Below are 25,516 nucleotides of genomic sequence, written 5' to 3'. Positions count from 1 at the left end.
CTGGTTATATTTTTGATGCCTTTGTTTCCCCATCAGTAAGATGGGAAATGTCTCTTATCATAACGTTCTTGAGCTTGTTAACACAAAGGGTGTCTGAGGCTGAATAAGATTCTTCAGACTTAATTGTCACTAAGAATTTGTGATATGCTGCTATAAAAAAGCATTTCCAGCTTCTGGATAAATGTAAATAAATAGGATTCTGTACACTTAAGGAACAGGGAGAGTTGCTTACTAGTCCTGTAATTGATATTCTTTAGGGATTCTCTTACTCTTCTCCAAAAGCTTTGGCTATTAACCCTTCAGTCTTTTCCATCATCTGTAGACTTTGTTAATGTCAGTTCAGAATTTAGTTCTTTTTTATTTCCTTTTACTTCCCTTCAGGGCCCCTAGAGGAGACCTGACAGGGTGGTAATTGGTGATAAACCTATAATTGTCTTCTTGCTGCCATGGAACAGTGAAATATTTTACTAGACTATGAGGGGAATTTGGATTGAAAAAGTTGCTCCAAGTGTAATGACTGCATAAAGCTGGGGTGAATGTCCTGTTTTAAAGTATAGCAACAGAAGTTTTTAATTTCTCCTGGGCTTTCAAATTGCCTGCTTAAGTTTGGTCTTGGTCTTTTTTTTTTTTTTAAATTTATTTATTATTTATTTTTGGCTGCATTGGGCCTTTGTTGCTGCGCGGCTTTCTCTAGTTGCATCAAGTGGGGGCTACTCTTCATTGTGCAGCTCGGGCTCCAGGTGCACGGGCTTCAGTACTTGTGGCTCATGGGCTCCAGAGCGCAGGCTCAGTAATTGTGGCACATGGGCCCAGTTGCTTCGTGGCACGTGGGACCCTCCCGGACCAGGGCTCAAACCCGTGTCCCCTGCATTGGCAGGCTGACTCCTAACCACTGCACCACCAGGGAAGCCCCCTGGTCTTGGTCTTATACAATGAATGCAGAAAACGGCAAGGTAGAATAAAGAACCACAGCAGCTCTGGTTTGCCTGTTTGTTACAGCCTAATTGCTTTCCTTTCAATATGTGCCAGTTTCCTCTAGAAGGAAGAGAACTGGTGTTTAGAGTTGATACGCATCAAACTTGTGCTCTCAGTAAGACAGATGGATCAGTCTATCCTCGGGCCTCTGCTATATGTTTCAGGTCCCTATGGGCCTCATTTAGCCCTGCCAGCCTTGTTAAAGGGGCCTCATTCTTCCCTCTTGGATTAGGAAGGAACGTGGGCAAACCTGAAGATTAATTTGTATGGCAGTACTAAAGTCAGGAACTAACAGTGTTTAGTCATTGGCTAGGAAGAGGATGGGTGCAGAAGAAACTTTAATTCTAGCATAGTTAAGTCTTAAATTTTTATTTGCCATCCATGTCATGCAGTTAATATATCTAATAGTAAACCCATAGCAATAGCATAGTGTAATATTTAAGAACATAATCCAGAACAGACCCAGATTTAAATTCTACCTCTTCCACTTACTACATGACCTTGGGCAAGTCACTTAACCTCATAGAGCCTTGGTGTTCTTATCTATAAAATGGGAACAGTAATACTATTTCTCAGGGTTACTGGGAAGTTAAAGTAAATAACCTACATATGATAATTAGTTTAGTATGTAGCTGTTGCTGATGTCAGAGGCCAATTAAGGTTGTTGTCCTGAGCAATGGAATGGGATTCTTCTTGTAGGGTGGTAGATAGCAGCTCCTAGCAGCAAGCTAAACTGGCTGTTTAGCAGAAATGCCCAAGGTGGGAAGCTCATTTCTCTTCCAATCGGGATTATGTATCATATTGGAGAAAGTCATGCAGTAAACAAACTATTTTCCCACGTGTATGCTGCCCTTAAGTCCCTGTCTTATCTTCTGAAAGTGTAGGCTAAATCTGATACCAGGCAGACTAGGGTGGTCCTACTCAACAAGGAGGAGATTATAAAAGTGAGGATTTCAGGGCTTCCCTGGTGGCGCAGTGGTTGAGTCCGCCTGCCAATGCAGGGGACACAGGTTCGTGCCCTGGTCCAGGAAGATCCCACATGCCACGGAGCGGCTAGGCCCGTGAGCCATGGCCGCTGAGCCTGCGCATCCGGAGCCTGTGCTCCGCAACGGGGGAGGCCACAACAGTGAGAGGCCCACGTACCACACACACACAAAAAAGTGAGGATTTCAGGAGCAGCCTGAAAGCAGCCTGCTATGGGCTGTATATGATATCAGAGATTTCAGTCTGAAAAAAATACATCTTCTTTCTATCGTCTCTCTTAGGAGAGACAGACCTGCTATAGGGACAGAGGTAGCCCAGGTCCTGAAAAGGTGTTTGAGCCAGAGAACATATGTAAATGCCAAAAACCCTTTTCTTTCTGGTCATCTTGAACATTTGGGGGCCAGATGTCTACGGAGGAGGAGAGGAGTTTTTATGTCATCTCTGGCTTAGGTTGGGACCTCATGAACATGACCTTCTACAAATTACTTATCTAAGACAGCTCGGGGAAGATATAAAATTATGATTTCTAATCCTTGGGATTTTCAGACTTTCAGTAAAACCCCAAGATGTGTAAGTTCAGGATTTGCTTATGTTTAATTAGAGTAAGAGTTAAGGTTTGGTTTTTTGATTCATAAAAACAGGTTGGGTTGGCCTTTGAGGGAGAAATAAGCCTGAAAAATGAATACTTCTCAAAGGGTATTTAAAGGACCAAGTGTTAGAAAATAATTTGCCTTTCTTGGTGTAAGGTTGTTTGTATCATTATCTTCTACTGCAGGCCCTAGGTGGACCCATGAACTCACCTTGTACCTGGGTGTGGTAGTGATTAAGTTATCACCATACTTTGTTTCTTAAAGGGTCATAATATCAAAGATAATCCCCCTCCTCATCCCCACTGCAGTCTAAAGGCACTTTGAGAAACTAAGGATTTGTTTGAGAATAGGAAACAGATCTGGGAAACTATTGGGTGATAGCTGAAAAAAGAGGATCCGCTGTCAGGAGCTTAGACAAACAAACTGGGCTTGCTTTTCCCCCAGGCTACCTTTGTAACAGACTGTCTGCATTCATGCTTATTTACTCCCAAACTGTACTTTGCGTTTAAAATAAATTTTGGAGATCTAAAGGGAGCCTTAAAGAATTTCATTAAACTGTGTACTACCACCACCATCTTCTTCCCCAGGAAAACCCTGTGGATAAGGAAACTATGGCCCAAAGAAGGGAAGTGTTTGCCCAAGGTCGCATAATTAGTGACAGACCAAGACTGGGCATAGTGCATTTCTTTTTTTCATTTCTCCTGTTGTATAGGGCAGGGTTGCAAAGGCTTGTCTGGGTTTAACCCTTAAGCCTGGAATAGATAATTTTCTGAGAGCTGCCCTTTGGCAGCCATCTCTCAAGCCAGTTCATGAAATCAAGCCTAAATCCCCACCTGACCATTCAAGGCTGGAAATAAAGGTGTGGCAGATATTCCAGAGGCTTCTGGCTACACCAAAGTTTAGTTTGTCTCATCCTTTGGACCACTACTCCTGATGTCCTGTAGTGACCAAGAAGAGCACAGCTCTTTCCTATGGAACAGTATTTCAAAAATTCCATTTGCAGCTCATTCTCAATCTTACTTTGACTTTTACAAGAAGTATTCCTAGATACAGCATAGTCAGAGAAGTATGACTATGAGGACCTGGACTTCCCTGGCGGTCCAGTGGTTAAGGCTCTGAGCTTCCACTGCAGGGGATGCCGGTTCAATCCATGGTTGGGGAACTAGGGGGAATATGAGGACCAAACACTTTCTCCTAAAATGGAATGTGGAGGCATAGACATAAAAGCCCAAAACCAAAGAGCTTTTTATGCTCAAATGATTCTGTACTGTGTCTCTGGATACAGTAATGTCAAGTGGGGTAAATGAACTAGACTTATATTTTTAACATGCTCTGATTTATTAGTCTGTTATACATGATTTACCTTGTGAATGATGATATTCTGTCTCCAGGAACATGAGCCAATATTTGCAGGATGAAGAGCTAGGATGGGAGCAGGCTGGTGACCCTCTAGAAAGCAAGAAGGGAGAAGTAGCCTCTGAGGGCAAAAGGGTCGAGACAAGCATTTCTGAAGCCAAATGGTGTTGAAATAATATACCACAGGACTTTTTCCTTGTCAGCGTAATCCAATTGAGAATGCCCAACCGCCCCTGATAAGAGTCACTCAGGAGTAAAGAGCTTGCTACCAGGGAAAGCAGCTTATGTGTGCATTTTGGCTCAGGAATGTGCCAGCCCAATGTTGGCCAAATGAGAAAAGGCTGCTGCAGGCTGGAGAACACAAGCCTCCTGGGAGGATGGTGACTGCTCCCCTGTATGCTGAGAAGAGATTGTTCCCTTTTGTCTAAGGGCAGTGCATGATGCCACATGTTGAGGCCTTTGACAGAGAAGGTGGCAGCCCTGATGTGAAAAAAGAAAACAGTGTCAGTATTCATCTCCTTTTGGACAGGTCACCTCATCATCTGAGAAGATAGGAGACTTGGGGGACATCTGCAGATTCTCAACCTGACTTTAGGCCAAAAGTCACTTGGAGACTTACCTGTCTTAATGTCACAGTATAGGGAGTTGAGAGCCCTGTTCACTGATGTTGAGCAGAGTATGAGCAGAACAACACCAAGAAACCTCTGAAGAGCTTCACTTTGCTTTGTGTTGAAGTGACCCACAGCTTCTCCAGAAATAGTTTAATAAGTCTTGTTGTGATTATTCTTATTGGGCACTGACTAGCTAGAAGTTGGACCTGGACTTGATTTTAGCAGCAGGTGGCCTAGTCCTAGAAGGATCCCAAGTGTTCTTTCTCCGGTGGGAGTTGAATTTCCTCTCCTTCTTGTACCCATTCCTTTTTTTCACTTCCCATCTTAGAACATGAATCAGTCACCTTCAGAGCACCCCTCTACCTGATCTGCACTCTCTGTTTACTGAACTGTTTGTGCCTTGAGGTTGACAGCCTTCCAGGGCGGGAATTTTGGCTGCTTGGCAGGGGTGTCAGATGTCTCCTTGGTTGTGAAATTACTCAGCCTGCTCACTATGAGCAGCATCATGGCATCTTTTCCCTGAAGGACTCAGGCAACTCTTCTTACTTTTCCAAAGAAGATCTAGACAGTTGAATCTCTGTCCCCAGGCAGGCTAAGCCAGGAGGTAGAACACCAGAAATTTTTCTTTTCTGGATTCGTAGGAAGAAGTAGAGTTGAATCTGCAGTTGAACCTAGAGGGCAAAACTCCAGTTCTGCCTAGACCAAATTCTCTTGGGAAAGTTAATTTTATATACCATCATCCTCTTTTTTTAGAGGGGTAGGGGAGTGAGGGTGAAAGTGAAGGTTCCTGGTGGGCTCATTAAAAAGTCCAGCCCTTGGGCTTCCCTGGTTGCGCAGCAGTTAAGAATCTGCCTGCCAATGCAGGGGACACAGGTTCAAGCCCTGGTCTGGGAAGATCCCACATGCCACGGAACAGCTAAGCCCGTGCGCCACAACTACTGAGCCTGTGCTCTAGAGCCCGCGAGCTACAACTGCTGAGCCCATGTGCCACAACTACTGAAGCCCACGTGCCTAGAGCCCATGCTCCGCAACAAGAGAAGCCACCGCAATGAGAAGCCCGTGCACTGCAACGAAGAGTAGCCCCCGCACACTGCAACGAAGAGTAGCTCCTGCTTGCTGCAACTAGAGAAAAGCCCACCTGCAGCAACAAAGACCAAACGCAGCCAAAAATAAATAAATAAAATAAATGAATTGAAAAAAAAAAAGTCCAGCCCTTCTAGTTTTCCATCACTAAGTTTCCATAAAGCATTGACTCACAGAATGGAAGTGCTGGAATGAATGTATTTTAACAGTCAGATTCCAACTATCTAATTTGACAGATGAGCTTGGGTATCATATGCCTGGTTATTAGTAGGAGTGAGACTAATGATTCCTTGTTCATTGACTGGATTGTATATTACGCGAGGGTCACATCCAGAGCATCCAGAGAGTTTTCTGTGGGACTTTGTCCAAGCCTCTGTATAGTATCACTCCTGCTCCCTCCAAGTCTCTCAATGCCATGTTGAACTCTTTCCTCTTAAGCAGAAGGTTAGGGGCTTCCCTGGTGGCACAGTGGTTAAGAATCCGCCTGCCAATGCAGGGGACACGGGTTCGAACCCTGGTCCGGGGAGATGCCACATGCTGTGGAGTAACTAAGCCCGTGTGCCACAACTACTGAGCCTGCGCTCCAGTGCCACAACTACTGAACCCTGCACGCCTAGAGCCAGTGCTCCGCAACAAGAGAAGCCACTGCAATAAGCCCACGCACCACAACAAAGAGTATCCCCGGCTCACTGCAACTAGAGAAAACCCACGTGCAACAACGAAGACCCAACGCAGCGAAAAATAAATAAATTTATTTAAAAAACAAAAAAGAAAAATCTTCAGTTGAAGCAGCCCTGCAGAGACAGATCAAACTTCCATCAATTTCAAGCCCACTGAACACAGCAGAGAAACTACTGCTTTGGTACATTAAGTCATTTGGCTTTGAGAGCCCACACCCTATATGTGTGTTAAAATTTATAGGACTCAAAAAGAGTCAGTTTTACCAAATTAAAAAATTTAAAAAACAAAAAGAGGCAGAATGCACTTGGCCCTGGAAGTGTCAAATGGTGGGTGTAAAATTGACCTAGTCTTTGACTATGAAACAAGTATAGGTAAAGCAACTGGGTGAATGCTCAGAAAATCTGTTCCCTATCCCACCTCGCAAAGATTTGTCTTCCATCTAACACTTTCATATCTCAAATATACCAAACATGACTGTTTTTTAAATGACAGACCAAATCGTATGTAATACAGTTGTGTTCCTAAAGCAGCAAGACTAGATGACTTTAGTTTTTTCGATGTGCTTTTTAAAGGTATTTTATTTCAGCTTTCCCAAATATATCTATTCCTTACATATCAACCCTTTACCATCTTGAACACACACAAAGGTTTTTCTCTAGGTTTTTTCTGCAGATTGTACATCTCTAGGTGGGGGTAGTGGGGGATGAGAAGCAGGTTTTATACAGCTGATGTGATCACTGTACAGACAAGCTTGGAAAATGCTACTCAATCTGCCAATTAATTAAAGCATTAATCTGAGGAACAGCGGGGCCAGGGAATGTTTACCCAAAGAGGAGGGTGGTAAGAATTGAGTGGGAAGCTCCCTACATTTGCATGAAAATGAAGGTGCTTAGGAAACCCAGCTTCCTTTTGTCTCTAAAGGTGGGGCAGCGCATATCCAGTCCCTGAGTCTTTCTGGCCTATTTAGGAAGCCTTTTAGGGAGCTAGTGTCTGAGATATGAAAGCACAGCAGAAAAACAAAACTTAAACCCTGGGCATAGTAGGGTACAGAGCAAGTCCAGTATAAAGTAGCTTCTTAGACCTGGAATGAAACCTTCTAAATTTAGGAGTATGTGCTGATAATTAAGTAGAATAGATATAATGGTTTTACAAGTTTTAGAACCATATGTATAGACTGGGTTCAAATCCCAGCTCTGCTTCTTGTTAGCTGTGTGATTTGGGGCCAATCATGTATCTTATCTGAGCCTTATTTTTCTCATCTGTAAAATAAAGGTTATGAATTGCCTCTTCATCTCAAGGCAGTTAGCCCTCTGCTTACTGTAGACAGAAAGGAGGCTAGAGAGTGGTTAGGAGCTTTGCAAGATTATAAACTGCCTCCAACACAGCCTTTTGTTCTTTTTGAGCTTATTTTTCAGCAAGGGACTATAAACCTCAAGTTTCCCCCTCAACTTCCTGGAATGTGCTGCATTCTTTATCTCTAAGAAAAGTGACCTTGACTATAACAACAAAAGACCTAAGACAGCAAGCAGCTCATCCTGGGATCTCTTTGGCCACGTTGGCTGTACTCAAGATGTTTCCCTGTGCACCCCTAGGGAGGGTGGTGAAATGGACATGGATAATTGACCCAGCAATATTTGATGATATTAAAGAATTACTGTTAATTTTTAAATTGTGGTTTAAAAATATGTATACATACATAAGTATATTAAAAGCATAAAATTTACCATCTTAACCATTTTGTTGTTAATTTTTAAGCATAGTAATGATACTGTGTTTTTTTAAGCTTTTTCATCTTTTAGAGGTACAAACTAAAAATTTTGCAGATAAAATGACATAGTGTTTGGGGTTTGATTCAGGATAATCCAGAGGGAGGAAGATTGTCCCAGCAACTAAGAACTCTAGCCTCATGGCACAGTTAAGAAGGGCCTTTTTCTAGGGTTTAGCTTTTTGTAAGATGGCTCTTTATTCTCATTTCTTTTCTTGCAGAACTCTCAGAAATTGAGCCCAATGTGTTCCTTCGTCCATTTCTGGAAGTAATTCGCTCTGAAGATACCACTGGCCCTATCACTGGACTAGCACTCACCTCTGTCAACAAGTTCCTGTCCTATGCGCTCATAGGTAAGAGCTCAGACTTTGTTGGATGACCACAGCTCTTCATTTCTTGCCTCTCCTGGAGTGGTCAGGCTTTAGGCAATGAGCTGGTGATACTGGAAGGTTTTTCCCAGCCATCCGTTTCCTTGTAGAAGAGAAATAGGATTGTTTATTGGTTACTCATCACACTAATTGACTCAGGTTGTGCAGAGTGGGGAATGAGAGGTTTCCTTGGGACTCTGATTTCTTTGTGCTCTGGAGGCAGTTAAGGGTATAGTGCCCTTGAAGGTTTGATTTATTTTGGTTTATTTTTTAAGTTATTTTTCAAATATAATGCATGCTCATTTTAAGAAGATAAACAATAAAGAGGTGTCTAAAAGAAAAGTTAATGGTCTCTCTCAATGTTTCTCCTCCTTCTTTAGGTAAATAATATTAACAGGCAGGTTTGAATCTTCCTATACCTTTTTCTACATGTGTATAAATATATATAAAGTTTCACCTCTTTTAAAAAAGAAATAAAAATAGGATTATGTGCTACATATTTTCTCATTTAATAGTATTAACTTAGGTGTATATGATATAATTATCCATCTGATTTATTCTTTTCCCTCCAGTTTTTTTGAGTTATATAACATTGTATCATTTTAAGGTTTACAGTGTAAAAGATTTGATAGATGCATATGTCGCAAGATGATAAACATAATAAGTTTAGTTAAATCCATTGCCTCACATAGAAACAAACTTTTCTGTGTGTGTGATGAGAACTTTTAAGATCTCTCTTAGCAACTTTCAGACATACAATACAGTATTGTTAACTGTAGTCATTATGCTGTACACTACATCCCCAGAACTTATTAATCTTATAACTGGAAGTTTGTATGTTCTTTTTTTACTGTGATAAAATATACATAATATAAAATTTGCCATTTTAATAATTTTAAAGTATATAATTCAGTGACATTAATTACATTCACAGTGTTGTGCAACTATTACCACCATCTATTTCTCAAACTTGTTCATCACGCCAAAAAAGAAATTCTAATCATTAAGCAATAATACACCATTTCCCCTGCCCCTCAGTCCCTGGTAAGACTTTTTTTTTTCTTTTTGGTAGCTGTATGATTTCCATAGTATAGATATAATACAGTTCACTCAATCATTCTCTTATTGAGTAATATTTAATATTTAGGTTGTTTCTTATTTTAAGCCATTATTATTTTTAAAATAAATAAATTTATTTATTTATTTTTGGCTGCGTTGGGTCTTTGCTGTGTGTGGGCTTTCTCTAGTTGCAGCGGGCGGCGGCTACTCTTCGTTTCGGTGCGCGGGTTCCTCATTGCGGTGCGCGGGCTTCACATTGCGGTGGCTTCTCTTGTTGCGGAGCACAGGTACTAGGCGCGCGGGCTTCAGTAGCTGTGGCTCGAAGGCTTTAGAGCGCAGGCTCAGTAGTTGTGACGTGCGGGCTTAGTTGCTCCGTGGCATGTGGGATCTTCCCGGACCAGGGCTCAAACCCGTGTCTCTTGCATTGACAGGAGGATTCTTAACCACTGTGCTACTAGGGAAACCCCAAGCCATTATTAATAATGCTGAAATAAGCAACCTTGTTCATATGTCTTTATTATTCATTTTCCTTTTGTATGACAGATTCCTGAACTTGAAATTTCTGGTTTAAAGGCCATGTGCAAATTACATTTTTATATGTACTACCAGTTTGCTTTCCCAAAAGATTAAAATCATTTGCACGTCCAACAGTAAGGTTTGAGAGTTTCCATTTCCCCACTCTGTCACCAGCACTGATTATTATCGATATTCTTTATTTGTGCTAATTTGATGGGTGAAAACTGGTATTTTGTTGCTTTTATTTCCTTGAGGCTGAACATTTGAATTTATTCTCCTTTGCCTATTATTTTATTGAGTTGTTTTTGTTTTTCTTATCAGTTTGTAGGAGTTCTTTGTATAGTGTCTATTGTCTATCACAGTATTACAAATATTTTCTTCCAATCTAGGCCAGATATTTTATCTAGTCTGTTGTTTATCTCTGAATTTGTTTATGGTGTCTTTTTTGGATTCCTTTATAGTTGGTTTTGTCACTTAGAATACCGATTTTTTTTCCCCTATTGTCTGCCCATGTGCAAGGGTGAGGAACATAGAACACAGGCAGCTGTCCTTGTTTCTAAGTAAGGAGATAGGAAAAGAGGAAGCTCAGGCTGTAGCTAGCAAGAAAGAAAATGACCTTCAGTTGAAGGCAAGAAAACACTTTATCTTTTCTAGAAAGTTGGATTTGCTTAGTTGAAGCATTCAGGATTGGGAGCAGGTATCCTGGGTGCCAGCTAGGTTCTCTAGGTGCATGAGCTTCTCCAGGCACCCTAGTCCTAGCTTCATACTTCTAAGCAAAAATCAGGCCCAGCTACTTACAGCCTTGCCCTGAGCACCACCTGCAGGTCATCTCTTTTCACGGCCTCCAGCAGCTGCCCTCGGTGCCCTTTCCCTCTGCTCTTTCGTCAGTGTTACTCTCTCCCCCTTCTGGGGTTGGCAGACAAGCTGGTCATTGGAGACCTCAGGCCAGCTGGTCACTGGAGTTTCCTGTGGTGGGAAAAGAGAGTGCTGGAGGTGGTGATTGCATTGGGCATGAGAATAGGAACGGGAAGGAGTGTATGGAAGCCAGAAGGTAAAGGAGATGAGATTGGCAGATTTCCCTGCAGTCTTCTCCAGGGTGGCCAGGAAAGGAGGAGATTCTAAAGAAGGGGTCCTGGGGAAGACAAGGTCTGTTAAGTGAGCCATCTTCTGTTTAGGCTGCCCTTCTGGAAGAAACTGCCCTCCACCTCTCAGCCCTGTGACCCAAGGCGTCTAGGGTTATTTTAGATCCTACTCCAAAGACCAGCCTTTTGTTTGGCCCCACACAGCTGCCAGATCAGGATTTGTGCCTCTGATTGCCTGGCTTATGAGGCCCTGCCTGTGGTTCTAAGGACCTGTCACTTGTACCTACCTTTTTAGAAAATTAACTTTGCTACTTCATTCAAGCTCAGAGGATAAGAGCTACAAAAAGATCAGTAGCGCTTAAACCACTTTACCTAGGGAGACTACTGAAAGAGAGGAAGAAATAGACCCCCAGGAGTTGGGAGCAAGGCTGCCATTCACTAGGAACTCTGAAACAGTACACAGCACTGAGAAGGTCCTGGATTTCCCGAACAAGGAAAGGTCCTTCTGTGGACCCTGGAGGGCTGAATAAAGGACCCTATCCAGCAGGGCTGTGAGAGAGGACTCAGGCAACAGCCTTGAGAGTATAGGACTTTCCGTGTTGATTGGGAGAAACATGGAGAGTTGGTGTGATAGAAGGAGCTGGGTCACCTCCTATACTGTAGATCATCATGAAATTGGCTTCCTTCTGCATGACCTCTAAAGTAGCCGCTCGTGATACTGAGTAGTGGCATGCAGTAAACAGGGCAAAGAGAGTCTGACTAGGTGTCAGAGACTAACCAGGATGCAAGAGAAGAAAGAAAACAAATGAAAACCACTCACAATTGATAAAAGTTTTCTGGCTCATTGTGGCAAGAGAAATGTTCTGGTTTCTCAGCCATCTGCTGAGCTTCAAACTCAGGAACTCCATTAATTTCAGGTACCAAGAAAGAGAAAATGGTAAGAATTTCTCCTAATTCCCACACTTAAAACTAGGAGCTTCTCCTAGCTTACACCATGCCACCTCTGGAGCATTTTTCTCTGTCACTCACAAAGCTTTGTCACGTCCCTATCTTTTTTCCCTACTTTTGCTCCCCTTTCAAGAACAATCCAGGCAGTTCAGCAGGACCCTTGTAAGCCTTGATGGAGGTCACTTTGGCTACTCCTTGTAGATATTTATTTATTATAAATTTATTTATTTTATTTTAGGCTACATCGGGTCTTCGTTGCTGCACGCGGGCTTTCCCTAGTTGCGGCGAGCGGAGGCTACTCTGTTGCGGTGCATGGGCTTCTTATTGTGGTGGCTTCTCTTGTTACAGAACACGGGCTCCAGGTGCATGGGCTTCAGTAGTTGTGGCATGTAGGCTCAGTAGTTGTGGCTCACGGGCTCTAGAGCCCAGGCTCAGTAGTTGTGGCACACGGGCTTAGTTGCTCCACGGCATGTGGAATCTTCCCGGACCAGGGATCAAACCTGTGTCCCCTGCATTGGCAGGCGGAGTCTTAAACACTGCGCCACCAGGGAAGTCCTCCTTGTGGATATTTAAAGTCATGAATGGGAGCAGAGTTTCCTCCTTGGCAGCATTTGTGTTAGCTTGCAGCATGGTGCTGATTGTCAGGGCTAGCTTCTCCCCTCTTACAGATGAAAGTCTCCCTCCCACCTATTCCCCAGTTAGCCAGCCTCCAGTCCTGTTTAGTTTGTCCCTTATCTCTCCTTAATCTTTAGTTAAGCTAGTTACAGGATTCTTGTCCTTGACATACTGTTTTAAATAAGAATGAAACCAAAACAGGAAGAGTTCTCTGATTTGCTGTAATGGGCACCCATATACGAGTATTGGCAGCAGTGACTGTCCATTTCTTCCCCCTACTCCCCTACCTCAGTTGCACCTGAACACAACATTCCAAAAGCAATCAGAGGGAGATGTGTTGAAAGAGAACATCTGAAAAGAGAAAGGTTGCAACCTTGGCATTCAAAGCTCTGGCCCTACTTGGCCCTTGCTCTGGGCCAAAACCTCAGATTTCCAGGCCCTTCCTCTATGAAATGAGTAGCTTTACCCCAGTGATTTCCAAAGTGTGGTCCCCTGACCAGCAGCATTAACTTTACCTGGAATCTTGTTAGAAATGCAAATTCTCAGGCCCCACGCTAGACCTACTAAATCAGAAATTCTGGGAGTGGGACCAGCAATTTCCTTTTTATTTTTTCTTTCTACAAATTTATTATTTATTTTACTTATTCACTCTTGGCTGCGTTGGGTCTTCATTGCTGCATGCAGGCTTTTTCTAGTTGCAGTGAGCGGGGGCCACTCTTCATTGCAGTGCGCATGTTTCTCATTGAGGTGCACGTGCTTCTCATCACAGTGGCTTCTCTTGTTGAGGAGCATGGGCCCTAGGTGCGTAGGCTTCAGTAGTTGTGGTACGTGGGCTCAGTAGTTGTGGCTCACGGGCTCTAGAGCGCAGGCTCAGTAGTTGTGGCACAAGGGCTTAGTTGCTCCACAGCATGTGGGATCTTCCCGGACCAGAGATTGAACCTGTGTCCCCTGCATTGGCAGGTGGACTCTTAACCACTGCGCCACCGGGCAAGTCCCAGCAATTTCTATTTTTAACAGGCCCTCCAAGTGATTCTGATATATGTTTAAGTTTGAGAACCACTTTTACACAGTGGAGTTTGTGCTGAGATGCTTATTAAAGCCAGTTATGGGCAAAAATTCTCAGGTAGCTCAGGAAGCCATGGGTTAGGGAATTGGGAGAGGAGAAAACCAAAAGTCTCTCGAAACAGTCTCTAGACAGGATGTCTTGACTTTTCTGTCTCTCCTCTACACATCTTTTCTTTTTTGTTGGAGCAGATCCCACCCATGAGGGCACGGCAGAGGGCATGGAGAACATGGCAGATGCTGTCACCCATGCCCGTTTTGTGGGCACAGATCCTGCCAGCGATGAGGTTGTCCTGATGAAAATCCTTCAGGTAAATGGAGGGGAAGAGCAATTAGGCTAATGGCCAGGAGCTGGTGCCTCTGGCTCTACCTACCGGAGCCTGATGGCAGCTTGAAGCTATGTTTTGACTCCACTGGGGCTTAGAGAGCTACTTTGTTTCCAAACAAGCAGCTCCGGTACCCGAAGTAAAAGCTTTTTCTAAGGAAAATAATTAAAAGCCTTAAATGAATTGATATCAAATATCGGAACCCTTAATAGGCTTGTACCTCTGGCAGACTGTATCTGTGCCATCCATCCGTTGGGCTTGTGGGATAGGGCTGGAATGAGTGCTGAACTATGTTGGGGTCATGCAGAGTAAAGACACAGTTCCTAAGACAAGCTCCTGGGAGACCCCCCACCAAACTGAAGCAAGGTCCGCTCTTGCTAACCTCTTTCTCACCCCTGAGTGCTTCCGTAGGAGACTTAGAGAAACAGGAGGCAGCTTCTCTCCCCTCATGTACACCCTTCTTCACCCAGCCTGCCATGTTTATCATGGTCTCTCCTTTTTTTTCCTGGTAGGTACTGCGGACTCTGTTGCTGACCCCAGTAGGTGCCCATCTAACCAATGAATCTGTGTGTGAGATTATGCAGTCTTGCTTCCGGATCTGCTTTGAAATGAGGCTCAGTGGTAGGTGCTTGAATACTGGGCCCCTCACCATTCCTGGGGCCAGTATCTGTGAGTATGAATACAGGATGCTGTCTCTCAGTCCCAGAGAGATGGAAAACTCATGACTTCTCCATCACCTACCTTGTGGAGCCATAGGGATCTAGGAGTCTCTGTACTTGACAATTTGTTGTGCAGCTAGAATAGAGACCTTAGCTTTTTGTGCCAGGGCAGGAATTGGGCTGGATCCCAGAATGACTCAGCCCAGAACCAAATCTCCCTCCCTTGAGGTTTCTGGGATTGACACCAGCCTGCAACCCCTGAGAACACATCATTGCTCCCCCTTTTTATCCTGACTCAGTAGTGCCATCTAGTGGGCCAGTGATGTTCTGGCTGCCAGGCTGAGCTGGAGCTGGTTTTAATAAGTTTGGTATAATCCTTAGTAAACAAGGTTTGGAGGGGAGTCTGCTCTGAGAAGCCTCCTGATAATAGCACGGCAAGTAATGACACCTGTGTTATTTGTTTTTGCCTGTGCAGAGTTATTGAGAAAATCCGCAGAGCACACTCTCGTAGACATGGTGCAGCTGCTCTTCACAAGGTAAACCTGCTGCTGTTTGCTTCAGCCCGGCTGCCCAGGCCTCTTGAGCCTGCTTGCTTCCACACAGCCACTTCAGGGACCTGGCCAACCCCACAGCCACATCAGAGACCACTGAGATTATGGATGGGCGTGGTTCTCTAGGACCAGGGTTACCAAGCAAGGGAGAAAGAGGAGGGAGCTGGCTTGGCCTCAGGGGGAAGCAGAGGGTTATTTGATCTAGGCTGACAGAACTTCTGCTTCCCATACTTGTGTCTGTTTCTGTGCAGGTAGCAGCTGGGAAAGGGAACCCAGAGAGGAAGCCAAACTCAAGGGAGCCTGGAACAGGTTGCTGAGCTCCCAGAGCTCAGCCCGATTTCTGTAAGGAAGGACCAAGTCTAGAGTGACCAACAATCCTGGTTTGCCCGACTGTCCCAATTTTAGCAGTTAAAGTCCCTCATCCCCACAAACCAAAACAGTTGTTACCTCGTCAAGACCCTTAAATTAGGGCCTAGGAGACCTTTTCATACTATGCCTAACACCCTGTTTTCTGTACTTCCTTTGAGTAGACTAACTTTGAGAAGCGCTGAGGCGAGGGCTTTACAGCTTCCCCTAGGGGATATTGATAATGGAAGAGGTTATGCATGTGTTTGGGCAAGGGTTTATATGAGAAATCAGTATACTGTGAACCTAAGATTGCTTTTAAAAATAGTGTATTAGGAGGGCTTCCCTGGTGGCGCAGTGGTTGAGAGTCCCCCTGCCAATGCAGGGGACGCGGGTTCATGCCTCGGTCCGGGAAGATCCCACATGCCGCGGAGCGGCTGGGCCCGTGAACCATGGCCGCTGAGCCTGCGCGTCTGGAGCCTGTGCTCCGCAACGGGAGAGGCCACAGCAGTGAGAGGCACGCGTACCGGAAAAAAAAAAAAAAAAAAAAAAGTCTATTAGGGACTTCCCTGGCGGTCCAGTGATTAACACTCTCTACTGCCAGTGCAGGGGACATGGGTAATAATCCTTATTATCTACAGACTAGATCTGCCTCTGGACCCTGCTGCAAATTGTTTCTTACTTCTCAGGTTCAAATTTACTAATTTCAAAACTTCCACCTGCCTTTTACTTCTCACCCTATGCCCAGTCTCCTGGGGTTTTGATAGACTGCCCTTTCCCCATATCATGGCTTTCAGCAATACTTGCTTAGTGAATACAAGCAGAAAGGAGTCAGTTTAAAGATGAAAAGAGCCTCCACACTCCAAGGGTACTTAGTCACCTTTCCCTCATGACTACCTTCTTTTTTAGAAAGTATCTGTGTCACAGGTCCCTCAATTTCTGTGGCTCTTCAGTGAAGCTCCAAAAAGGGTGAAATTAGCCTGCTTCTTTTCCTAAGAGATAGCATGCTCTGGGCCAGAGCATCTTTGGGCTGTGGCTGGCATGGAGGGGAAGATTTGTTATTATCCTTAATTACAGTCCATGGGATTTTCTGTCTTACAGGTTACCTCAGTTTAAAGAAGAACCCAAGAACTATATGGGGACCAACATGAAGAAGGTATGACCTGCTATCCCTCATCCAAACTTCGATCTCCCAAATTCTGTACTATAGAGATTTTCCTGGATACCCTTGCTTAGCAAAAACATACTTTCGCCTAGACAGGTTTGCTTGGAATCTAGAAATAGCTATTGCTCCTTTACCAAGAAATTTATTCTTTCCCAGGTACCTCTCCTTCCCCAGCCTTTCCTTTCCAGCCTATATTTGTTGACCCACCATGTAAGCTAGTGAGCCAGTCCTTCATGGAAACTGGGTAAGGCCCATCAGGCTGGGCTGAAAATGTATGTTGATAAAGGTGAAAATCCTGCCATCCCCTCAGGGCCCAGTCTTACCAGCAGGTAGGAAGCCTAGAGAGGCTATACCTCAAATCCCATCCTAATCTGGATTAGACTGGGCTCATGCTTGGGCTAGCCTCTGTTGACAAGATAAATCAAGTCTGACTCCAGATCAGAAGGTTCTCAAACTGCTAGGAGAAGAATGGTGTTCAGAAGAACGGCCTCTTTCTATCTTGAAGTGAAGCCCTGGACTTCACAGGCCTCTGATGAGGATTCTGCTTGCAGCCCTAAGAGGTTCTGCCCTTGGAGATGACCCTTGGCTGTTTGGTGCATGCACATAACCTTCCCCTTTCCCCTGCCATCCATCCCCATTCCTGCCCTGTGCCCTGTTGGTGTGTGTTTGAGTTTATTTCATTCTGCTTAAATCGTTCGTTTGCCTGTCTTTCACAGATTTCTCCATGTCTCCTCAACAAACTGGAGCTAAGTAGTGGGGAGCAGACCAAAGCCCTGAACCAGTTAGAGAGGGTACTACTCTTTAAGAACCTCAAGGTCTCTCTCCCTCTCCCTCTCCCTCTTCCTCTCCCTCTCCCTCTCCTTACCCCCTTTTCATTTATTTATTTAAATGTGTATTTTTTATATGTAACATCTGGGTCCCATATCCACTGTGTAGAGCACAATTTACCCCTCCCTAGTAACACAGCATGGCTTTGGAAGAGCTGCATGTGTTTGTAACTTTGCAGTGTTGGGAATTTTCGTGGGGCATCTGGCTGCCTGAAGGCAGAAGGAAGCCTTGAACTGATAATACGTTATGTAGTAGGCCTAGAAAGAGAGCCTGGGTCCTGCTGACGTCTTGTGGGGGGGCTTAATATCTACCATTTCTAGGGGAACTATGAGGAACTGTCAAACAAGACCCTTCCTTTTTCTGCCCTCTCCCTGTCTCAGAGCTGGCATTAGAAAGCTTAAGCACAGTCCTTGATTCTAGCTGGATGCCTGAACTTGGTTTTTAGGGAAAGGGTAGTCTGTCTAGTTGGGGTCATTTTTTTCTTGGTTACCATTAAAGGTGTCATTCTAAGGTTTAGGACTCTAGATGGATGAAAAGGAGCCAGGTCCCAGGTTAGCCCAGGACACTGGCAATACTTTGGGATCTGCAAAGGTGACCTCTGTCCTTTAGAAGTAAGGGAACTTACAGCGGAGGTGCAAGCTAAAGATTACCCTAATCCGCATATCCTTGCTTTAGGAAGAAGAGGGAGAGAAGGAGGTATGGGCTATCTAAGCTCTCATAACAGTGTGCATGCTAGAGGTGTGGCTGTGGACATCCAGGTCATTGAAGATAAAAAGAACTGTGTGTGTTTTGCGTGTGTGTGTGTGCACTAGACAGTCCATAGGCCTGTGTTTTCTTTGCATGCCTTGTCTCAAGTTTCATTTGTGTGCTTGCCTAGTCTCAAGTTGCAGCTCTCTTCAGTGGCTACCCACCATTTTGCCATGATTATTAACCTAGGACCTGCCCTTTCTTTATAAAGCTTATATTGTCCTTTGGAAATAAAAAGTTATACGGATAAGGTGATGTAGAGTTTCATGAACTGCTCGCCCCTCCCCCGCCCACCTTAGGATCTTAGAACAGGGAGCACAGCTATACTTTTAAAGGACTGAGACACTTGTAAGAACTGGCAGCCTCTCAACTCCTATTCCATCCAGGAGGCAGAGAGCATTCATTGAAATGATCAGGTTAGAGCTACCTCTGCAGAGGATAGAGAAGGAAATAGGAAGGACTGATCCTAGTGTGGGACGGAATCTCAATGACTGGGCTTCTCCATGGAAGTAGGACTACCTGGAATTCCTGATATTGGGGAGCCACCTGGAGAGAAAAGATATTTCACACAAGTCAATCCAGATGTGAGTGCCATTTGGAGCTCAGTGACAGTTTCCAGTTTAAACCAGGAGGTTCCTCTTTTCCCACATTGATCTCTTGGACTTCTGGCCTATCTGCATGTTTAACTGACTCTTACCCCCAGAACTTTCTTTTCGGCTTCAGTGGTTTCTGGAGGGAGCATCCTGGTTCCTGCTTAACCACAGTGCTCAGAGCACTTGAAGCTCTATTCTAGGCATATGACTGCTGGCATTTTGGAGATGCAGGGACAAAAAGTGTAAATCCAATGTGAGGCTGTTGCTATGTTACTAAGAGCTGGAGGTGGGGCTCAGCTGTTGGGCCTGTCTCCTTTATGGGTGGAGATATGAGTATGGAAGGAAGAATTATGTGGTTTCTAAGCAAAGGATCAAAGGTTGTCCAGATTCTGGAGGACTTGGGGGAGGAAGAGGGGCTTATCCTTCAAATAGCAGAAGGAATTGAATAGGCCAAGGATAATATGGGTATTTTCAGCTTTTAGAAAGAGGCAGGGAGAAAAATTGTTTCTACTCTCTTTTAGAGTCATTCTAATGGTTCCTAGAAGAGAATTGCTGTTGCCCATTCCAGGAATGGTCTATCAATCTAGGACTAGTTTGATATAACTGTAGAAGGACTGGATGCAAACTGTAATTGAGAAGGCATCAGGATTAAGAAAATGAAATGGGCTTAAACAAAGTAGCTGTGAACTTAGGGTGGAGAAAAATGCATGAAAACCTATACCCTAAGGTAGTCAGTAGGTGATAAAGATTTTCCTTTGTGACTAAAAGGAAGCTATAGGAGTAAAGATTTTCCTTTGTGACTAAAAGGAAGCTATAGGAGAGAGAGAAATGCAGCAAGAGGAAGGGAAATGGAATAGAGCAAGAGTCCAAGAAATCAGTAGCCTTACCATCTGAAAGCAGTGAGAAGGACAGGAGGTCTCATTTATATACCAAAGTTGGGAGCAGCAGAGAGCAGAGCAGCAGCATGACATGATCTTTCATCCTTAACTCCACAAATCAACTGGGATGCCACTCCTTCCTTAATTCCAAGGAATGAACCTTTCTTTGACCAATTTGATGTAGACTTTCCACAGTAAGGGATATGGTTAGGATCTAGGCCCAGTTCATGAAGTAATAGGAAAGCTAAGAGTTTGGCTGGGAAGGAGTAGACTCTCACGGTTGGATAAGAACTAGGAGTAGGAGGCTACTATGCAGGTAGTTGAGGAGGAAGGCCCAGGGATCCAGGGCCTGAAGATCTGCAGCTTTGGGCAAAGGACCCCCTGCCCTTACGCTTTCAGGACTGAGGATTGCCACCCATTATTCAGGGAAGCAGAGTGATGTATGAGGGCTGGCCTTATCAATGACCAGCCTAAAACCAGAATGTCACCTTCCACTTGGAGGCTCTCAGGCTGACCTTTAAAGTGGCAAGAGTAGAAGGCAAGTTAGAGGAGTAGGAATGTGCTCTGATGGTCTAGATTCTTACTGTGGCACAGATGTGGGGTATAGACTATTTTCTAGGGACCAGTAGGACTAAAAGAAGGGAGATTTCTAGGGATACAATCTTAATTTGAATACCAGTGCTAATGAGGTGTGATATTTCCAGCTGAAAATGAGAGCAGGAGGCATGAGTGATTCATCTAAGTGGAAGAAACAGAAGAGATCTCCCCGACCCCCCCGCCATATGACCAAAGTCACACCAGGTTCAGAGCTGCCCACCCCCAGTGGAACCAGCTTATCCTCTAACCTCACTGGTGAGTACCCTGAGTTGCTTCTTCTGATTAGAATAGATAGAAGAAAAGTTCCTTCCTCTCTCAGGAATTTTGACATTGAAGACCAACTGATTGAGGGGCTGTGGTCTTTCTACTGAGAGCAAAAAGGGAAAACTCCAGGTCAGATCAAACTGTGACCATTTAGCAATTCACAGTGACTTAAGGTTGTTCTCCTTCCAGTGGGACTCTGACTACTTTAGAGACCAAGCATATGCAGAAATTAATATGCAGTCTAGGAAAAACAAACAAACGGTACCATGGAAGGGATGTGTTTCCCACAGGGTCTCTTTTCTTCAAGCCTCACTCACTTTGCTTGGCAGGTGGCATGCCCTTCATAGATGTACCCACTCCCATCTCCTCTGCAAGTTCAGAAGCTGCCTCAGCAGTGGTCAGCCCCTCTACAGACAGTGGCCTGGAGTTCTCCTCCCAGACCACCTCCAAAGAGGACCTCACTGACCTGGAGCAACCTGGCTCTCCAGGGTACAGCACAGTTGCAGAGCCTGGCAGCAGCGAGCTAGGGGTTCCTGAGCAACCTGACCCCCAGGTACGGCTTTGATTTCTAAAGACCCCTGTCTAGTCTTCTGCTGTGGAATTGGCTTGATCCTTTGGCTCTTTATCCAGGCCTTGGCTCAAAAGAAGGTTGGGGCAGGAGGTTCTTCCCTGTTTGCTAGAATTAGCTGTGCTACCTAGAAAAACCACAGCATTACTCACTGTGAGAGGTAGCTCACAGGATTTTCAAGCTGTGCATACATGCAGTACTTGGCAAAGGTGAGGATGCTGGCCATGGCTTTTTCTGGAAGTTAATGATCTAAATCCAAGCTCCTGAGGGCCTCTGTTGCCTCTGGGGCTCTAGTCACTGTAGGTCACTGATGCCTCAGGTGATGTTTTCTGAGTCCTTCATCGTACTCCTTCCCTGAACCATCTTGCATTGATTCACAGCCCACTGAGCTGGCCCTACACCTGCAGTCCATTAGAAACACTTGGAGGACAGATACTTAAGAGAAATAAGTTCCCAGTTGCTCTTGCCTCATCTCTTTTCCTGTATCCTCCCCACTATTGGTCATAGCAGGAAGGGGCCCATGTGGAAAAGGCCCAATCAACATCCGTGGAATCCATCCCTGAAGTATTAGAGGAGTGCACATCTCCTGCTGACCACTCTGACTCTGCTTCTGTCCATGACATGGATTACGTCAACCCCCGGGGTGTGCGCTTTACACAGTCCTCTCAGAAAGAAGGTAAGTACTCTCAGGCAGGCTCTTCCCCCATCCTACCCACTAAGCTGTCTGAGCCTAAACCATCTTAGACCCAAGGTGTCTGCTGGTCCAAGTCCTACGCCATTTTCTAGTCAGGAAATGGAATCAAGCAAGAGGACTATTGGATGGAGCCCTTCCCTAACTTACACAGAGAGGGAGTTTGGTGGACAATAGGAAGTGAGAGGGAAGAATAGAAAGCTTGGGACTTTTAACAGAAAGGTGGGATCATCAATTCTGATTCCCTTCAATAAGTGAGACTAGTCTCCTTACTGCCCCAGAAAAAAACCATTTTTTTCCTGAGGAGAATCACTTATCTGAAATTGCCTGTATAATGCAGAGCAGGCTAGGCCAAGTAATCGAGCCAGTTGTTTCTTAGCAGTCCCACTTCCCTCCTGGCCTTTCCCAGGCACAGCTTTGGTCCCCTATGGTCTTCCTTGCATCCGTGAGCTCTTCCGATTCCTCATCTCCCTCACCAACCCACACGACCGCCACAACTCAGAGGTTATGATCCACATGGGACTGCATTTGCTGACAGTGGCTCTTGAGTCGGCCCCTGTAGCCCAGTGCCAAACCCTCTTGGGCCTCATCAAGGATGAGATGTGCCGCCACTTATTCCAGGTAAGACTGGATTTCTAGAGGGACTCCGAACACCTGGCTTTTTTTCAGGGTCTTTCAAGGGCCAGGGGAACACAGGGAGGTTTGGCTGATTCATGTGAAGAGTATAGGACCCAGGAAAGAACCTACCTCCCCTACTGACCAGTAGTCATAGTCAAGAGGACTCCAGTAGTTTCCCGGGGACTCTGGCAACCAAAGGGAAACATAGGAATGGCCAGATATAGAGTTCCCTCAGAGCACATGACCTTAGTGACAACTTCCCACAGTTTGCTGTCCTGCTTTCTCTTGGTTGAGCCACAGTCAGGTTCAGAAACCTAATAGCCCATCCTACTGTGATCTCCAGCTACTCAGCATAGAGCGACTGAACCTTTATGCTGCTTCCCTGCGCGTATGCTTCCTACTGTTTGAGAGCATGAGGGAGCACCTCAAGTTCCAATTAGAGGTGAGTTTCTTGAAGTTGGAAAAAAAATAGGTATGGCACCTTCATTCAGGTCAGCTTTGTCATGCTGCAGGAGTGGGATTTGGTGGCTTCTGAGGAGAGTGCTTTTAGCCTCCATAGTTTGGTTCATGGCTCTCCTCTTTAGTGGAGAACTTAAGAGGTGCCCAGAGAAACCTGGCTGGCTATAAAATGGGAGAACCCGAATATGAGAACTGGCAGGTAACCTCACCATGAGTGGGTAAAACTCTTCTGTCTGCAGTTCTTTTGCAACACAGGCAGGCAAGTCAAGCTGGCTTCGCCACTAAATTGCAAAAGGGAACTCTGAATAGGACCAAATCAGGCTCACACAGAGAGCACAAAAAGGTCAATGGGCAACTTGACCAGGTAGGAGGTAGAGAGCCAGGCCTCCCCCATCATGAAGGACAAAGAGGGGGATGTATTTAGGGGATGGAATACCATTAAGTATCTCTTAATGCATACCTTCTGGCTAGGCGTCTGCTTCCTGTTTAATGTTTTTCCTGTCCAATTTGTCTCTTCCTATCTTGAATCCTTTCCCCACCCAAATGGCAATTATTGGATTATTGTCAGATGTACATCAAAAAGCTCATGGATATCATCACTGTGGAGAACCCCAAGATGCCTTATGAAATGAAGGAGATGGCTTTGGAGGCCACTGTGCAGCTCTGGCACATCCCCAGCTTTGTCACTGAGCTCTATATCAACTATGATTGTGACTACTACTGTTCCAACCTCTTTGAAGATCTCACCAAGCTGCTGTCCAAGGTGCTGAGCATTATTACTGACCTCTAGAAAGACGACTTAAGGAGATCTCTCTAGTGGTAGTGAGGATGCTACATATAGGGAACGAAACACTTGAGAGCTGGGGAACAAGAAGAAGTGTATCTTAAGGCAATGTAGAAGTTATGGGCGGTTTTAGGATTTTTGGAAAAGTATTCTAACCCCAAGTCTCCTGTATCTGTTTACTCTCCAGAATTCCTTCCCTGTGTCTGGTCAGCTCTATACAACACACCTGCTGTCTCTTGATGCCCTGTTGACAGTGATTGACAGCACTGAGGCCCACTGCCAAGCCAAAGTCCTCAACAACCTTACCCAGCAAGAAAAGAAAGAAGCAGCCAGACCTGGCTGTGAGGCAGTAGATGGCACTCGAGAAGCCAACAATAGTGAGAGGCATTTCTTTCTTTGAGGATCCCAGGGTTCTATGTTTATCCCTTCTCTACTCACTGAATCCTTTCTCCTACCCTTATGTCATTTCCTCCAAAGTACTCCTAATTCTGTGTTTCCGAGGTTTGGTGATGTGACTCATAGACCAGGCTGGCACATTAGCAGGACTCATGGACTTCTCCCTTTCTCCTCTTCCATGCTTTAGCTATTTTTACAGAATTGTTATTTCTTTATGGGGAGAAAAGAGAATATAGATTAAAGGATATAGGACTTCTGTGCCGAAAAGCTCCAGGCCCTACCTTTTCCTACCCCCAGTGCCTGCCTCCACTCTAATTAATCTTCTCTAACTTTTCCTTGAGATTGAGGTTGCAGAAGATCAGGGAAAGTGATTGCATAATCTCTTTATTAAATTGTAGAAGCTAATGCTTGGCTGACCTGGGATAGTGACTACTTATTTGGGCTTGGGTTTGTCCTGTCAGGGCTGGTGACCTGTGTGGGAACATGTAGATCTCCTTGGCCTGAAGCTCGATTCTCCTGCAGCTCTGCTTGGCTTCCTACACCATCAGTCTTCATTTACCTTCTTCTCTCTTACCAGCTGAGAGAGCAGCCAGCGATGGGAAGGCTATAGGCATGGCCCCAGACATCGCAGGCCTGCATGTGCCAGGTGGAGGGCGGCTGCCAGCAGAACATGGGAAACCAGGATGCAGTGATCTGGAGGAAGCTGGTGACTCTGGGGGTGGGTACTGGGTATCCATCATCCTAAGCCCCCTCAACTGGAAGGCCTGTTAGAGAACAGAGGGGAGGGGAGCAGAAATACCCTAGGTTAGTACCTGAATGAACATTGGCTGCTCACCATGCCTTCAGACCCAGAGAGAGGAAAGAAAACATTTGGAGCCCTAGAAGATAGGACTTCTAAGGAAGGGGAAGACTGATGAGGACAAGAAATTTTCTGAGGCATCCTTTTTTTCACTAGAGAGTATATCAGCATCCTTCCAAAAGTCATTATCCTGGTTAAAAAGAGGTCTTACTGGTGTTTCCCTCTCTTCCTCCCATTCCTAGCTGACAAAAAGTTTACCCGGAAGCCACCTCGATTTTCCTGTCTCCTGCCAGATCCACGGGAGTTGATTGAAATTAAGAATAAAAAGAAGGTATATATAGATATCCCCAGAGCTCAGCCTCTACCCACTCCTGACTGGGTGTTCTCTGTTGGGTTTCTGTCTCAGAGAATGAGGGAGAGTCTAAGCTCACTGAACAGCTTCCCAAGGCTAGTTTTTGAGCTTCTTGGAGCTTCAGCAACCCCCCAATCTCCTTTGAAGCCCTTTCCTTACTCCTAAGCCATGTAATTGGCATCTCCTATTGTGTACTCCTGG

General features: G+C 45.0%; 1 protein-coding gene across 3 annotated transcripts in view; it reads left to right on the top strand.

Moving 5' to 3' along the window:
• The window catches only part of GBF1 (golgi brefeldin A resistant guanine nucleotide exchange factor 1), a 122,084-nt gene that overhangs the window by 82,270 nt on the left and 14,298 nt on the right, over positions 1–25,516 (top strand). For 2 of the 3 annotated variants that reach the window (XM_082854893.1, XM_082854892.1), the window contains exons 4-17: positions 8,267–8,398; positions 13,888–14,006; positions 14,534–14,642; positions 15,156–15,216; positions 16,678–16,732; positions 20,492–20,639; positions 20,978–21,201; positions 21,727–21,892; positions 22,317–22,528; positions 22,869–22,967; positions 23,553–23,747; positions 23,956–24,145; positions 24,742–24,882; positions 25,206–25,294. In XM_082854893.1, coding sequence (XP_082711019.1) covers positions 8,267–8,398; positions 13,888–14,006; positions 14,534–14,642; positions 15,156–15,216; positions 16,678–16,732; positions 20,492–20,639; positions 20,978–21,201; positions 21,727–21,892; positions 22,317–22,528; positions 22,869–22,967; positions 23,553–23,747; positions 23,956–24,145; positions 24,742–24,882; positions 25,206–25,294 — 1,940 coding nt within the window. The remainder of the gene's footprint in view (positions 1–8,266; positions 8,399–13,887; positions 14,007–14,533; positions 14,643–15,155; positions 15,217–16,677; positions 16,733–20,491; positions 20,640–20,977; positions 21,202–21,726; positions 21,893–22,316; positions 22,529–22,868; positions 22,968–23,552; positions 23,748–23,955; positions 24,146–24,741; positions 24,883–25,205; positions 25,295–25,516) is intronic. The other variant, XM_082854894.1, reaches the window with a different exon arrangement.

This window comes from Leucopleurus acutus (assembly GCF_964270905.1).
Source record: "Leucopleurus acutus genome assembly, chromosome: 14".
NCBI lineage: Eukaryota > Metazoa > Chordata > Mammalia > Artiodactyla > Delphinidae > Leucopleurus > Leucopleurus acutus.
Note: the sequence above shows the minus strand (reverse complement) of the source record. Positions and strands in the feature narration are given on the sequence as shown.